Source organism: Talpa occidentalis, unplaced genomic scaffold (assembly GCF_014898055.3).
Source record: "Talpa occidentalis isolate TD23 unplaced genomic scaffold, MPIMG_talOcc4v2.1 talOcc4.6, whole genome shotgun sequence".
Taxonomy (NCBI): Eukaryota; Metazoa; Chordata; class Mammalia; order Eulipotyphla; family Talpidae; genus Talpa; species Talpa occidentalis.
In genome coordinates this window covers 101,923,200-101,939,437 of record NW_023604972.1, presented here as the reverse complement: position 1 = coordinate 101,939,437, position 16,238 = coordinate 101,923,200, and the positions used below count along the sequence as shown (strand labels likewise).

The 16,238-nt window shown below is 35.3% G+C and overlaps 1 protein-coding gene across 4 annotated transcripts in view; it reads right to left on the bottom strand.

The window, feature by feature from the left end:
• ADGRV1 (adhesion G protein-coupled receptor V1) overlaps positions 1–16,238 on the bottom strand; it is a 317,136-nt gene that overhangs the window by 239,217 nt on the left and 61,681 nt on the right. For all 4 annotated transcript variants that reach the window (XM_054688237.1, XM_037529850.1, XM_054688238.1 and 1 more), the window contains 9 exons: positions 14,107–14,233; positions 13,829–14,014; positions 12,935–13,115; positions 12,055–12,218; positions 10,842–10,965; positions 9,313–9,579; positions 5,541–5,667; positions 4,710–4,927; positions 3,418–4,161 (listed from right to left, as the gene is read on the bottom strand). In XM_054688237.1, the coding sequence (XP_054544212.1) occupies positions 3,418–4,161; positions 4,710–4,927; positions 5,541–5,667; positions 9,313–9,579; positions 10,842–10,965; positions 12,055–12,218; positions 12,935–13,115; positions 13,829–14,014; positions 14,107–14,233 (2,138 nt within the window). The remainder of the gene's footprint in view (positions 1–3,417; positions 4,162–4,709; positions 4,928–5,540; positions 5,668–9,312; positions 9,580–10,841; positions 10,966–12,054; positions 12,219–12,934; positions 13,116–13,828; positions 14,015–14,106; positions 14,234–16,238) is intronic.

Below are 16,238 nucleotides of genomic sequence, written 5' to 3'. Positions count from 1 at the left end.
GGAGGGGGGTCCCGGAGACCTCCAATCTATTGCTATAGCCAGTTGGCCAGAAGCATGGGCTTGCTTGGGGTTGTGAAGAGAAGGATGGTCTTAAAAGACTTAGTCCTTAATTTGAGGAATCTGATGCTCACTCCCAGTCCATAGTGTCAGAATTTAGTTGAATTTTTAGACACCTGCTGGTGTCTGGGACTTGCTTGCTATTGTAGAGAGACCTACTCATAGTCCCATTGGTAACGGGTCAAGGAAGCCAGCTATACAGCTATTGATGAGTAAAGTTTTTGCATAACTGTAGTACAATCAAATAAATGGTTATTTTCTGTTTTGATGAAAAATGAATCAGTATGCACTGGGATTTATGATATTTTATACTAAAGAATATTTTGCACTGGTGTATGTATGTATTTGTGCATGTGTGTGTTTAAGATTTATTTTATTTATTTATGCACACAAGAACTGGGTGTAGGCCAGGGGTGCAGGGGTAAGAGGATTCACCAGAGACAGAGGTGTGAACAGAACAGGCAGAATGACCAAAGTACACTGCTGAGGGGAGCAGCGGGTGAGACAGGAGAGGTCTGCTGTGCCATGTGGGTAGCTCCTTGGCTGGGGATCAAACTCGTGCTTCATGCTACAGTGGCTGGTGATAGCTTAATAGTGCTGACACATCCCTGTGCCACCAGGGAGGTCCATATATATGTGTATATTTAAACATACATTTTTCCTTGACATTTGAAATTTTACTTCCACATCTAAGAATAGAATGAATTGATCCAGTCACAATTTTATAATTTTAGTAGTGTAACACAGTGGTCTCCAGGAAAAGGGGCAATTCCAAGTTCCCTGCCCCACTCAAGGAAGGGTGGAGCTGAAAAGGAAGGAGAAGAAGCTGGAAAGGAAACTAGAGAAGGGGGGAAAAAGAATGGAGCGCAAGAAGGTGACCTGGAGGAAGCACATGGAGCTGCCAGTCATGTGAAAAAGCTGCACTTGCTTCTTGGTCTGGAACTGGATGAAATAAATGTGGGTGAGAGACCCAATGGGAGGTTAACAATGGCAGCATATATCTTGATATTAATTTTGCTCTTTCCCTTCCAGAATTATCTGGTCATTTATGACCCTTTTCTATGGGAACCCAGCAGAAGGTGCCTTAGACTTGTGGCAGGATTTCAGGCCTCAATGGCCTTGCTTTGGGCCAACCCTGTTTGGCTGGGCTTTTACCCACAAAGGGATAGTAATTTAGGGTGCTTGATTTGGAAACTATATTTCTTGTCTTTGTTACACACTAATTGTATTAAAGTTCCTTTCCATTAAAGATCTTACATACTAGAGTATATTTGTCTTGATGCAGCAGATGGCAGAACCTATTTAGAGCGGGCAGGTTTGGGGGTTTTTGGGTTCTGGGGTGCCCCTCACCCTGCCCTGTAATAGTACTACTATTCTTTGAGAACCTCAACACTTGATCTATTTGAAATTTATCTTGATTTAAATGAAGTTGTAAGAATTCAGAAAAAAAATAAAAATTGTTGTGAACCAAATCTATTACTATCCGAACTGAAACAATTGAGATAATAAAAGAAGTATTTCAAGCCTTAACAACTTTTTCATGATAACAACAATATACAGCCCAACTATATCACTCTGTCTCAATCAAAAGTCCTTTTGGAATTCACCAATATTTAGTTTTTTGTTTATTCTCAGAAGTAAGAACCCAAAATTTGAAGTACTTTTAGTATAAGGTGAAAGCAAAAGGGATTCGTTTAACAAACTTCTGGTTAGATAATTTACTCATTGATGAGTGAACAATAGTTTCACCTAATGACCTCATCACATTTTCAGAGGTTTTCTGGTTCATCAAACTCCAAGTGAAATTTAATTCCTGAGTTAACTAATATATTCATAAGAGGAGAGTTTGGCAGTAATTTGGAAAAATAAAAGTACAAGTAATATTTCTTATCAATAGTATTAATCAAGGGAGTTGTACAAGTCACTACCCAGATAATCTTTAGGACAGTGACAAGCATCCTGCACATTAACGTCATAATCACCTGGCCTTATCCAGTGATTGTAGACTGACTACCTGCAATAGTAATGACTATGAAATATCTCAATAGACAAAAGTATGGATGAACCGCATAGACAAAGCCAAGTAAAAGTATCCAGACAGACACGTATACACACTGCTCAGTTCTATTTACATAAATTTAAAACAGGGAAAACTAACTGTGTGCTCTTAGATATGGCAATAGTTGGTAGGCAGAGTAATGAGCTGGTTTCTGAAGAAGAGTCAAAAGGGGCTGGTTTCTGGAATGCTGATTGCATGAACACTGAAACCTATGAATCTAATGTATAAGTAAATCCATTTAGCTGTATATTTATGATATGTACACTTTGTTTTGTACTACAGAATATTTCATTAGTAACTTAGTTTTTTTCAACATTCTCCCCAAAATTGCAATTTATAAACATGATATAAATTCAATGTAGTAAGTTAAACAGAGAAAAGAAACACCAGCTGTCACTTCTCCCATACTCTTCTACTCTTCATTCTACCACCACTGCCAACGCAAAATCAACATTAACGGATATGTGCGTGAATTCTTGGTAACAAGAATGCTGTAACCACCACCATTAAGGTTGAAATCAGTAGTGTGTGCATGCAGTTTCTTTTGTCCACTGGGGAAAAAAACAACCAGATACCTAACGCAGGAGATTGAGAAGGAAAATATTTTATTAAGCTATAACCCAATAAGCTCTGCTCTACTCTGCTTAAAAAGCAGAACCTAATTATAGGATAGAGGGCATGAAAAGGTCCTGATGATTGTACTAGGGGGAAAAAAAACAGTATTTCTGTATATATGAGCACATAAGGAAACAGCATGTGATCAAGCCCTTTAAAGCACTCTATAGAATTCACTGATTTACCTTCTGATACTATAAACTATAATTACTGTTTTTACAAATGTAATTTTTTTCTGATTCTTCTTTAACTTTATCCCCACCACCCTCCATCTTTAGCAATACTGAACTAGCAGCAGCTCCCCAGATACAATACACAGTTTCACATTTCTACACCTTTGCTCTTTTCCCCTGCCTAGGATATCATTCCCCATGCCTCCTACTTCCACAAGAAGAATAAACATTCCTCCTTCCTAATATGTTTTCTTTCTTCCTACAATATATTGAAGTAATCTGTTCGCACAGCTCTCTCCCAAAATCTACTTCAGGATTTCCCAAGGGCAAAGATTTTTCCTAATTCATTTCTGCAATATTCAGCACAGACCTTATGGTCTTGGCAAACACAGATTTTACTTAAAGAAATTAAACCAATATGCAAGCAGAGCTTATACCTTGTAGCTTTTCTAAAAAAAAAAAAACACATTTTAATTCAAAATTCAGTGTCCTAGTTATAAAGATGATACTCACCATCAGTAATGGCTTCTCCTTTCAGACTCTTGATTGCTCTGGGCATTGCATTGCCATCAAGGTAGAATTCAATTATACCATCATTCAGGATAACTAGAAGATGAAGCCAAACATTTTCTTCTAAATATTTCATGAGTGTAGTCTTGGCAATGTATGTAGCATTGGAACCCAATGTTTTGTAATGAAGGGAAAGAGTCACATAGGATTCATTTGTTTGAATTTTAACCCCATAGTAGAGACTCCCATTACCATCATCCTTTGCTATAACAAATCCATTTGTATTGGCATCGGGCATTAGCCACGCTGAAAATGTAAAGTTGGCGATTGAGTTGTTCTTGGAGGGATGGTATTTTGGATTAACAGTTCCAAAGGCACCTTCTAGTCCACTGAAGTACAGAGCATCTGTTCCGCTATGGTGACGCCGCATGTGGGGTTGGCGCTGCACAGAGCTGGGGAAAATGCCAACCAGCAAGAAATCTACCATCGGGGGCAAACCCTCAGTGAACTCACTGGACACTATTTCCCAGCCTACTCGTACATCACCAAAGACACCCTGCTGCCTCAAAATTATAAAGTTGGTAATATAAGACATATCATCTTCTGAGAGCACATCTTCTGCCACTTCTCGCTCTAAGCACTCTGGATCCAATACAAAAACTCCGAAAGGATCATCATTGAATGGAATCATTACTGTCACCTGGAGGTTGATTTCTGCTAATTGACCCCCAGGGCCTGGAGATCCACCTGTAATAAGAAAATTCTCAGAAGTAAGAATCTAAAATTTGAAGTACTTTTAGTACAAGGTAAAAGCAAAAGGGATTTGTTTAACAAACTTCTGGTTAGATAATTTACTCATTGATGACTGAACAATAGTTTCACCTGTGACTTCATCACATTTTCAGAGTCTTTCTGGTTCATCAAACCCCCAGAGAAGTTTAATTCCTGAGTTAAAATCAAAAGTGATGGAAGAGTTGTTTAAATTATGGCAAAAGACCAAGATTTAAGCTATGCTTCCAGACTTCCATAAATATTTTTGTGCAGACCTTATATTTGATGTGAAAAAAATCTTTAAGTTTGAGATAGATATAAGTCTCCATAAATAAAACTAAACCAAGTTAAGACCACAGAATGAATATTAAAAATAACATTTCCATCAAAAAGGTGTTTGTATATCTAAAATCAAGCAATCAAAATAAACTTACATCTTCAATTTCATTTTCTATTTAGCATAATTATTTAAGCATAGAATATTATCTTTTGGTGATAAAACAAAAGATGGTAAAATGCCATACCTGAAATGTTTATAAGCTTTAAAATATAAAATTCATTGAATTCAGGAATTTTATCTGGAAAAGCATGGAGAATTATCGGTTTGGCTTTTTCTCCATCCATAAAGTTAACAGTCCCAGAAGTTTCATAGAACTCTTGTCCAGGATGCAAAGCAGAGTCGTTCTGAAACAGTTGCCAAGCCACAGAAACATTGCCAAAAGGTCCTCGATGCCTCAAGATCCTACATAACAATTTTTTAAGAAATTAATTATTATGAAAAATTTATAAGTAGTGAATCTAACTCCATTTAATGAGAGTTTTCTGTATTATTTCAAAAATATATTTTTTCTACTTATCTTTAGTATAAACCAGTGAGTCAGTCCTTACTGAGCAGTCACAAAGAATCTCATGGAAAGGGAAGACTGAGTTAGAACTTTAAATAATGAAGAGAATCTTCTTAAAATGACAATATTCTAAGCCCAACTGAAAAACATTTAGATTAGAATTTGCTAAAGTTATTCAAAAGAAAAGTATAGGATGAGGGTAGTAATATATCATTTGAGATAAAAGTTCCAGAAAACCTTGCATATTTCAAATCACTCAATCTTGGCAAAGTCCTGACAAAGTGTGGGGTAAGAAATGTTGGGAAAATAATTTCTGCTTACCAGTTATACTTTCAAGTTTTATTTTTAAGAAATGGCAATAGCATAAATAATTTATTCATTCAGACAGTTAACTTTGAAATTACTCAGTTCTTAAGTTTATTTATTTTGAAAGACTGATATTTTAATTTTTGCATAAAGATTTGATATTATTCTATACAATTTGAATTTGCCTTATCCAAATGATCTTACCAAAATGCATTAGTTTTTCCCTCTTCTATTGCTTTGTCTATGGGCTCCAAAGAAAAAATACCATTTGGATCATCATTAGCTTCAATTATCACTGTAGCTGTTCCATGTTGATATACTACAGTGTCACCTAAATTAAAAACAGAAATGTCAAAAATAACAAAAGGTAGTTAACCCATTAACTTTATCAGTAAATTAAGGAATAGCTTATACTTAAGATCAAATTTCAGCAAGAATTTCCTCACTGAAGGTCACAAGGAGACAGAAATGTCTAAAAAAGATGTCTTAATAAGATGTCTTTAAGAAAGTGTTGTATGTTATCAGAAAACACACAAGACACTTTCCTTCACAATAGAAATATTGCTTCAATAATTTAGATTCAAAACAAAGCTTTATCTAATTCAACTTTTTTTAGGTGGGGTTGGGGATGGTGGTGAGAGGATTCACCAGAGACAGAGTGGGGAGCAGAATGGGCAGATTGGGGCCTCCCTGGTGGCACAAGGGGTTGAGCACAGCACCATGAACTGTGCGCAGTGTCTGCAGCACGATTTCGATCCCTGGCCAGGGAGCTACCCACGTGGTGCAGCAGACCTCTCCTGTCTCGCCCACTGTTTCCCTCAGCAGTGTATTTCAGTAGATCTGCCTGTTCTGTTCCCCACTCTGTCTCTGGTGAATCCTCTTACCCCCTCACCTCTGGCCTGTGCCCCAGTTCTTGTATGCATAAATAAATCATTTTTTAAAAAAGAATACTTCGATTATAAATGTTACTTATTAAACAGGTAAATTTACTAAAATACACTGCTGAGGGGAGCAATGGTTGAGACAGGAGAGGTCCGCTGCACCTTATATATGGGTTAGCTCCTTCGCCAGGGATCAAACGCAGGTCGCAGCAGTGACAGCACTGAGAATTAACCCATAGGCCACCAGGGAGGCCCTCATGAAAAGTAATTACTCTAAAACATAAAAGTATCACTGTCCATATTAATGGAATCAGTGGCTTGAGCTTTCCCCTTTCAATCTCAACCTTCAGGCAGCAGAGTTTGACATGGTCATTCACAGAACAAAACAGTCTTTAGAGTGTTGTACTTGGGCCTCCCTGGTGGTGCAAGGGGTTAAGCTCAGCACTATGAAGCTATCTGCAGCCTCTGCAGCACGAGTTCTATCTTCAATCCCCGGTCAGCCAGGGAGATACCCATATGGCACAGCAGACCTCTCCAGTCTCGCCCACTGCTCCCCTCAGCAGTGTTTTCAGTCAATCTGCCTGCTCTGTTCCCCGCTCTGTCTCTGGTGAATCCTCTCACCCTCCTGCACCTCTGGCCTGTACCCCAGTTCTTGTATGCATAAACAAACAAATCTTTAGAAAAAAATAAAGTGTTAACTTAATCCCTCTATACTCCAATTTGTCATATGCAAATATGTCAGTATCATTACTACTTATACATTAGGTCTCTTCTCACCAGTTCATTGAGGCCTAAAGCTCTTTCTCTTTGTTCTAGCTATTACCTATGCAAGAAAAAGTCTTTACCTGTTTCACCTGACTCACTCCTGAGTACCCACCTCAAGCAACAATGCTTTCAGGAATTCTTCCTTGAATTCCCAAATTAAGCTAAGTGCATCTCCACTGTATTCCTACATCACTTCACATTTGTCACTCTACCCTAAATATTAATTGCACCATATTAATACACATACACACACAAACACACATATAATTTTACTGTAAGCTCATTAGACAAATGCTATTTATGAAATGGCGAATGAAACTGATGCAATAAAGCTTTCAAAAGTAGCTGAGAACAACATCCAAAACTGAAATTACAGAAAAAGAAATCATATGCAACAAACCAGCTCAGTGAAAATAATGTATAAAAATATAGAACTACACTCAGACTCAATTGATACTCAGTTGATAGAAAGAGGAAGAAAATTAAAATAAAGATAGCAAGTCAGATTGTAAAGAAAATGTTTACAGATTAATAAAATAACTTAAAATATATCAAATCTAACAAAAAAATAAAATAGCAAAACCTAATTTTGTCAGGGCCCTGTTATCAGGTACAATTGTCAAGCAACAGATCACAAGTTGTGCTAAAAATTCTTTGTTTCTCCACAGAAAGAACTGACAGGACCATAGACTGTGAACAATAACAATCAAGGCCGCCAGCGCTGGGTTTTGTTTGAGTTGGTGTCTCCAGCTCTCCCATCACTAGTCCCTTAGGTCCTCAAGGATTTGATATCATGAAAAGGAGAGAAAGAACTGAGACAGGGTGAAAGAAGCCCAAATTCTACAGGTTTTTGTGATCCAAATCTCCAGAGCTAAATTCATTAGATCCTTATATGCCACTAATTCTAGAAAAATATTAAAGACAAATGCAGGGCTGCAGTAAGTACAAAGTACATACACATACCTCAAGCCAGTCCCCATCACACCTTACCCCCTCTCAATATTTCTCCTCTCTTTCTCCCTCCCACTCCAGTTTTTTTTTCAAAATGTACCATTGGGGAAATCAAATATGTATTTCCCCAATGAAGCATTTTACAAAGTAAACTCCTGAACCTCTCCTTGCAGAATCATTTGTCATTCTTTTCATAAGAGGTTCAGAATATTTTGATGTGTATTTTAATCAAAGAGATATTTTATTCTTGACAATGTTTAACTCCAGTGACATTTTACCTCATAGTCGTTTGGGACACAATAACTTTCTCCCACAAATAAATGGCATCAAGAACTTACATGTAAAGTAAACTCGATTAAGACAATGTCATTTCCTCATCAGCAGATAGAAACAGAGATACTGTTGTGAACTAATGGTTTTTATTATATATAGTTGGATTTGCAACTACAGATTTTGAAATGTGTATGTATACATACATGTGTAAATACATATATTCCATCTCTATAGATGCAGAGAGCCGAGGAGGAATATAGTAACAATAGGGACCACTAGCCCCCAGATCCTGGTTTCCAAACTACATTCTTCACTAAAAAGAACCTATACTTCTTGCAGAAATGGCTAGTTTCAGGGTTTGTGAGAAGTACAAAATGAGTTTGGAACAGCTCTGCTATGTCAGGAAGTAAGAAAATACATAAAGAATAATAAGAATATATCAATATATAAAGAAGCCATCTCAAATAGGCTACCACTGGCCAAATTTGGGATACTATAAACATCAAAACAAATAATGATAGTGAAATTCATTAAGTAGAAATCATGAGTCCAATTTGATCAATAAGTCAATGAAAAAATGGAAATTTGATAAGTAACAGGACGTTTACATGATTTTAAAGTATCCCTCCCACAAAATATTAATTACAAAGAAAAACAGTATGGTACAGAGCCTGACAGTCACCACCTAAATTGTGGTCAAAGTGAACACTGCAAAACAAAATCATGTGTGAACTAAAAGGATATACTAAAAATAAAATCACTTCCATTTAATTCCTCCAAGTACACAATACCCAAATCTAACAATGAGTAAACATCAAACAAACCCAAAATGAAGGGCTCAGGGTAGCATTAGCTAGATTTCTTTCCTTCTATAGTATCAATTTTTATTTGTGCCATATTGTGAGAAAAGACTTAAAATAATGCCATGAAGTATACCAGTACAGAAAAGTTCAACACACACATATATATATATATATATGCTCACACCCCATCCTCAAGAGAGCAAAAAACAATTTTGCTCTTGAACGTTCATAGAAGACTATTAAATGCTAGTGAACAATAGTACTTCTCATCCTAAAGCATGTACAAAAATGTAATTTATTTACCTGTTGAATTAAAGAGGATTATATAAAAAAGCTCATCTGTCTCTGGGATATCATCTTCATTAACAAATATGGATATGTTCTTCTCTCTACTTCCAACTGCAAAAACAAGCACTTCTCTCTTTTCAACAGGAACGAAGTCTCCCTCTTGGGCGGTAGCAGTCCCATCCATGGTGGCATACAGGACAGCACAGGCAAAATCAACAGATCCATTTCTGAGAACTGTAAAGCCAGCAGTCTCACCCTCCTGAACCCTCACTACACGAGGTGCTGAAATATTTAAAAAGAAGAGAAGGAAACTGCCATCAACTTATTTTCAGATCACTTAGCATTTCTCCCTGCCTGCCACCCCAAGAATTGCTCCATTTGCTTAAAAGGAAATCAACTCTGGTCCCAAGTTGTATGAGAGTCCTCCTCTAAGGTCAATGGGCTTCCTCTTGCCTTAATTCCTACAGAATCCATAGACTTCCACTCAATTTGTCAGAAAATTAGTATACATTATCAGTCTTCCTCTTTTGTTCCGTACTCCAGACTTAAGTTCTGTGAGGAAAGGTCTGGAAATCTAAGACTTTATTTTTGCAACGAGCATAAATAAGGCCAAACACATAGGACTAGTTCTTTAATTACCCATTAGCTGAAGGTAAAAAAAAAAAAAATACAAATAACAAAAGTCAAGATGTTTAAAGATTCCTGCAATTGTAAACTGAACAGCTTGCAATGGGTTTAAGAAAGACTTAAATACCAATTGTATCGCATAAACAAAATTAAAAGATCTCTCAGGTGGCAAAAGAGAGTCCTAAAGAAAACATTAAAATGGTAAGAATGGGGCCTCCCCCAGTGGCACAGGCGGTTGAGCGCAGCGCTCTGAAGCTGTCCACAGCCTCTGCAGTGCTGGTTCGATCCAGGCCGGCAGGCAAGGGTCCCACATGGCGCCTCAGACCTCTCCTGTCTCGCTGGCTGCTCCCCTCAGCAGTGTATTTCATCAGTCTACCTGTTCTGTTCCCCGCTCTGTCTCTGGTGAATCCTCTCACCCTCCTGGGCATCTGGCCTATACCCCGTTCTTGTATAAATAAATAAATAAATAAATAAATAAATCTTTAAAAAAAATAAAAAATAGTGGTAAGAATGAGGAAAACCTAATTTACATGGCCCATTAAATATTAGTTATGGTAGTAACTGACTATCTATTAGGTATAATACCCACACCCTAAACTGGCTACACTGTAAATTGAAGAGGTCACAAGGGAGAATGTTCTTTTCTGCAAAAGGAAAGAAAATACCTTAACATTTGAAGGGGGGTGGAAAATAAAGCTGATGAAACAGTACTTATTTTATTTTTCCTTCAGAAGCTCTTTAAAAATACTCATTGAAACATCAGTTTGAATAATAATAATCCAAACAATTCATGAAATCAGTATTTAAATAAGCATGAGTAGTCTTTATCAAAAATGTTCAAAGTTATTGAAAAAAATATATACATATACACTACTGCAGAAAGATGTAAACTCATTCAATTAAAAGAGAAATACCACCTGCAAAATAAATGGGGTCATCATTTCTTGTAATCCTCAGGGTTGCAGTAGTTTTATTTCCTATTTTAGCTCCTCCAGTGGCATTAAGTAAAATAATGGTAAATTCTTCCATTTCTTCTGGAATCTTTTAGAAAACATTATACATGTTTAAGTCAGGTGATTTGTGCATATAATTGCATTCTATATTCCTAAGTTGTTTTATCTTTTTATATACCTCTATTATTATCTTTTTAAATAGCTCTTTTAACCAGTACTAACATTCATTTCTATTTCTGAGGAAAAATCACCCTCCATTTTTCAAATAGGACCTAGGCCTCCCCAAAAATATTTTAATGCCTATCTAAACAGTCAATTTATTTTGACTAAAATTTAATGGAAATAGTTGTATTTTGCCTTATATAAGTAAAAATAGAAATACTACATAACTCATATTATTTCCATTAAAAAATGGGGTTTATGTTATTTACAGGGAAAAATGGGACAGAAACATGAATTCATACCCATAGTATTCAAACAGTAAGGAAAGTTCAGCTAGTTCTTAAAAAAGGTTCCCAACAAACCTTACTGAAGTTTCTCTCAGTATATCATAAACACATTAGGTCTTTTTTGTCCTAACAAAATGGGATTCCCCACATCTCTGGGCCTAGATGAATCCCCAGATAACACTATTTCTCTTTCATTTCATCTGTGTGACCTCATCTTCTCCTCATTATAAAAGAGAAGAATTTGAAATTTTGTCCCTCCAGAGATGATTTGAGAGAAAGGAGAGACTTCCATAGCTATTTGAAGCAGAGTCCCCCTAAAAAGGGTCCTTTTCCCATTGTTAAATTCTTTCTTTATTATCAGTAAGATGAACACCATGTTAGATCCATATCTATGTGGTCCAGCTACTGATTAGAGAGCACAGGGGAATTTAGAAGTTGCCCTCGTCTTCAAAACACCTAATTATACGCCAAGTACTTAACCTCTCTCACAACCGAATCCCTGATATCTGACACCTATGCTGTGTCACCAGCCACTATCAGCTGACATAAAAGTACCTTTACAAAACAAAAAAATCAATATATTTCTCTTTTGACAGAGTCAGACATTGTTATACCTGGTTCTTTTTGCATATTAAAGTGATAAAATACATTACCAAGAAGTTAATTGTTTAATAAAAAATAATTATTGAGTACTGACAATTAAAGAGAGTTACATATGCGACATTTACCTCATCTGGAAGGGAGTAAATGGTGATATTTTTTGAAAATTCCTGATCTCCAAAGAAAATAATCCCTTCCATGGGAAATATGTCTTGTGTAAAGTCTGGACTAATCACCCATGACACACTAACATCACCAAAGTTGCCTCGATTTCTTATTACACCATAAACAGCTGTGAAATACAAAGGTGTATGATATACATGAAGATGTTTTGAACAATTTTAAAATGATGATTAAAAAAGTTTTCAAGTAAACAAAAGTAAAAATAACACTTCTTCTTTAAAAAAAAAAAACAAAAAAAAAACCAGTTCCTGGTATAGCAGTTTCCAAAGTATACACAAAAATGTATTTAGCATAGTCCTCCCTCTATAGGTAAACAATTGGTAAATAAATGGACTTGACCATTTCTCTCAAGCTTGGGTTTCTAAAAGTCATACAGCATAAGAAACAGAATGGTGAATAATTAGGCAGACCTACACAAAATCCTATAAGGATATTTGCTAAAGGGAGCCGGTATAATCTGTAACTTAAAACTGATTTTCTTGCCCAAAAATTGCTCTAAAACTACTTTACATTTCATACCACTGCAATACTTCTCTAGCAGTAGTACTTGTTCTAGAGCTTTTCCTATTTAAAAGGGTTCGTTCTTGAGGTTTGAATTCCACTAATTAAAATAAAAATTTAAATGAAGTCATTAGTATCACCACAATACTATATAAATATAAAAATAGCAATCTTAAATAATTTTTAAATAAATTTCTGCATTACACAGAATGTCAAAGGCAGAATGGACAACTGAAAATAACTAGTTACTGAAAAATAAACTAAAAAAGTATTACTTTGCTCTTCAGTAAACAGTAATAGAATATAAAAAACAGAATACATTACCACTATAGTTATCGTCTTCTTTACTTTCATTTATCATAATAATAATATCTTCAGAAACAAATTCTATAATCCCATGAGGATCATCATTTTTCAGAATTGTTATGTTGACAACTGTACCAGTTCCCAGCTTGCTTTCTCGTTCACCATGGCTGCTAAGGACCACCCAATAATGTTCATCCAACTAAAACAAACACCCAAAATTAGAAAATATTCAAAACTGAAATTTTTAGAGGAAAATACTAATACAATCATTTTTCAGACAAAGAACTCACCAAAAGGACAGACGAGCTGATATTATTCCTTAAAAAAAATGCTTAGCTTTCTCCCAGCAATTAACAAAGACTCCAGGTATAAAAATACATTATCCAAAAAGGAAAAAGACAAATCATGATACTGTACTAAAATAGTAAGAAGACTAGAACTTAACACTGATAATCTAGTCATTTAAACTAGTAAGAGTAAATAAGATAAATTTAAGAACTACGTACGCATTGGTGAGTAAACATAATACAACTATATCTAGTTCCATTCACGCAGAACACATAAAAAAGTAATTTTATAGAAAAATATCTTTGGTTAAAAACTGTGCCATTAAAAGTTCAGGCAATACAGGTGTAACATAAAGCTAAAAGGCGATAAAAACTGATCGCACAATCAACATTTCAGATTGTTTAGTGTTTCTTTACACAGAGCAACATATACCACTCAAATATGAATGAGTCTGTCTTTATGTGTTTTTAGTTCATCTTTTTTCCAAATATAAGAACTTCTCAACTCTATCTTGCCCACTTTCCCTCCTATATCTTCTTGTCAATGTTCAAAATATTGATATTCACAACATTCTAGATACTACCAATTTTCAAAAAAACACAAGTTAAAAATAAAATTGTTTACCTCTGGTATCCCATCCAATCTTGACAACAAGGTTAGCACAATCTCCCTTTCCCCAGGTTTAAATTCTAGAACCCCTGTGTTTCCATAGAATTCATTGCTATCTCTTGGCTCTACCCGGTAATGAAGAAACTGCTTAACCAGAGCTCCCCTGGATCGAATGATATGGAGTTCCACAGATTCTCCTTCCTTAAAAAAGAAAAATCCACAAAAGTTCAATCCTTGAAATCATTCTTCTGAGGATGAAAGTACAGAATAGGCTAAAGTTCCTTTATGCTTACTTTTATAACATAGGGTCCTTTGAAAGTAGGGGAAAATTCAAAAATTCCCCCAGGATCATCATTTTCCAAGATAATTAGGTCACGGCTAGTATATCCAGATTTTAGTACTTGATTTTCCACATTGACCCTGGATATGTGAGAGGGGAAAAAGGGATCCGAACTTTGCAGGCTAATTTATAACATTTATACTTTCAGATAGTAAATCTGAAGGCTAGTAGGAGTTAAACCTTAAATTGAAGTTGTATATTAAGTCAATTAAGATCAAAACACTTTTACTCAACCCTTACAGAAAAACTTTTATTTCTGAATTCATTATCTTTCACATGTGACTGAAACTAAACACTACACATGTACACCAAGACTAAGGCAAACAAAAGTTGTAAATATATTTTATTTTGACAAAGTATCAAACTTACCAACTTATTTCCAGTTTTAGAAAAATTTAATTTGTAACATGTCATTAGAAAATACAACTAGCTGAAATCATTTTAACTTTACATACACTTGAATTTCTTTTTTTAAAAAAAATCACTATATAAAATTATACCTAATTGAATAAAAGTTGGATAACTCCATGGACTCAGGCAAGTCACACTGATGAAAATTAAACCAAATTATGATTAATTTTAGAAATAGTCTGTGAAATAGTCTGTGACCTTTCATATGACTCTATTCACTTCAATTTTAATCTCTTGCCATTTTTTAGTCTACTATAAGAGAAAAATGTAGGACATATACCCAAAAAATGGCATAGAATGGAGCTGAGATACATGACAAGTTACCTCAAAAGAGCATATTAAAACAAGGTTTTTTTTTCTGGTCTTTATGCTTAATGCATAATTAAAAGAATTAAAAAGACCTGGACTACAAAACTCTAAGGGCTTAAAAGCCAGCATGCTTTCTGAGGATTCTCAATTTTGCAAGCTGCTCTACATTTTTCGAAATGTCACTTTCTATTGAACCAAAGTACTCTTGATCAGACCTCAGAACCACAATGAAGCTACAACTGCTATGTAGCAAGGACAGCTCATTTCCTATATAATAGAGCTTCTGAATTAACATCCTTCCCTAGTTTTTGGAAATCTGACAATACCTAGCATACTAGTGAAGACAAAAGACACTGTCCAAATAACAGTTTTACTTGTTATTTTGTTATTTGTTATATTGTTACATTTGTTGTATGTTAATGCAGTCACATATGATTTTCATAGCAAATTTGCCCAAATTTTATTTACCCCAATATTTTCAGTAATTAAAACTTCCTATGTCCCCATAAGCTAAGAGATAAAAAATACTGAATTAGTATGTAAAATATAAAAAATCCATTCCAGACATTAAACAAATTTATTATAAAGCTTTCTTTACAAACGCTACCCTAATACAAAAAAGGCAAATTTTGAAAAGTTCTTTATAAAACTGAAAAATATAGGAGAGAAATCACTTAGAATGCCCTCATAAACCAATGGAAAGAGACAGACATATTGATTGCTAATTCTCTATTTCAAGATTCATAAAAGATATTAGGTAAGAATTTTACAAGCAAAGCACAATAACTATTCCCTAGGTTATATATTAACTATAAGGAAAGTTAAAATTTCACCTTCTTTTTCAAAACATAGAATTACATTGATACTCATAAGTTTTTATCAAATAATCTTCATTGAATTCATAACTTAAAACTTAGAACAACAACAACAAAAAATCATGTAAGTTCCCCTGGTTATTGGAAAATGTAACGATACACGAAGCATGCTCAGGCAAGTTGACAAGCAAAATTTCTCAGGGTCTGTGGTCATGCAGAACAGCATGCTGGTCTAAAACAATGATCTGCAGAGCAAAATGGTGCATCACCAAAACAAGACATTATTTTGTACACTTACCCAAAATACACGACAAACCTTTCGGTTTCTACCCTGCCAACACAGAAAGAAGGATGGGAGGGGATAAAGGAGACAGACACCATTTGCCAAAATCTTACTGATACCATTAAAAATCAGAATGGCAGGGTAAAAATAAGGCTTAAGAAAGGCTTTCTTTTATCTCCCCCAAGAGCTAGTGATGTTCACTTTATGAGAAATCTGCACACTGGGTTCTTTGCTACTGACAAATATTAGCAAGGATTCTGCAGTTCC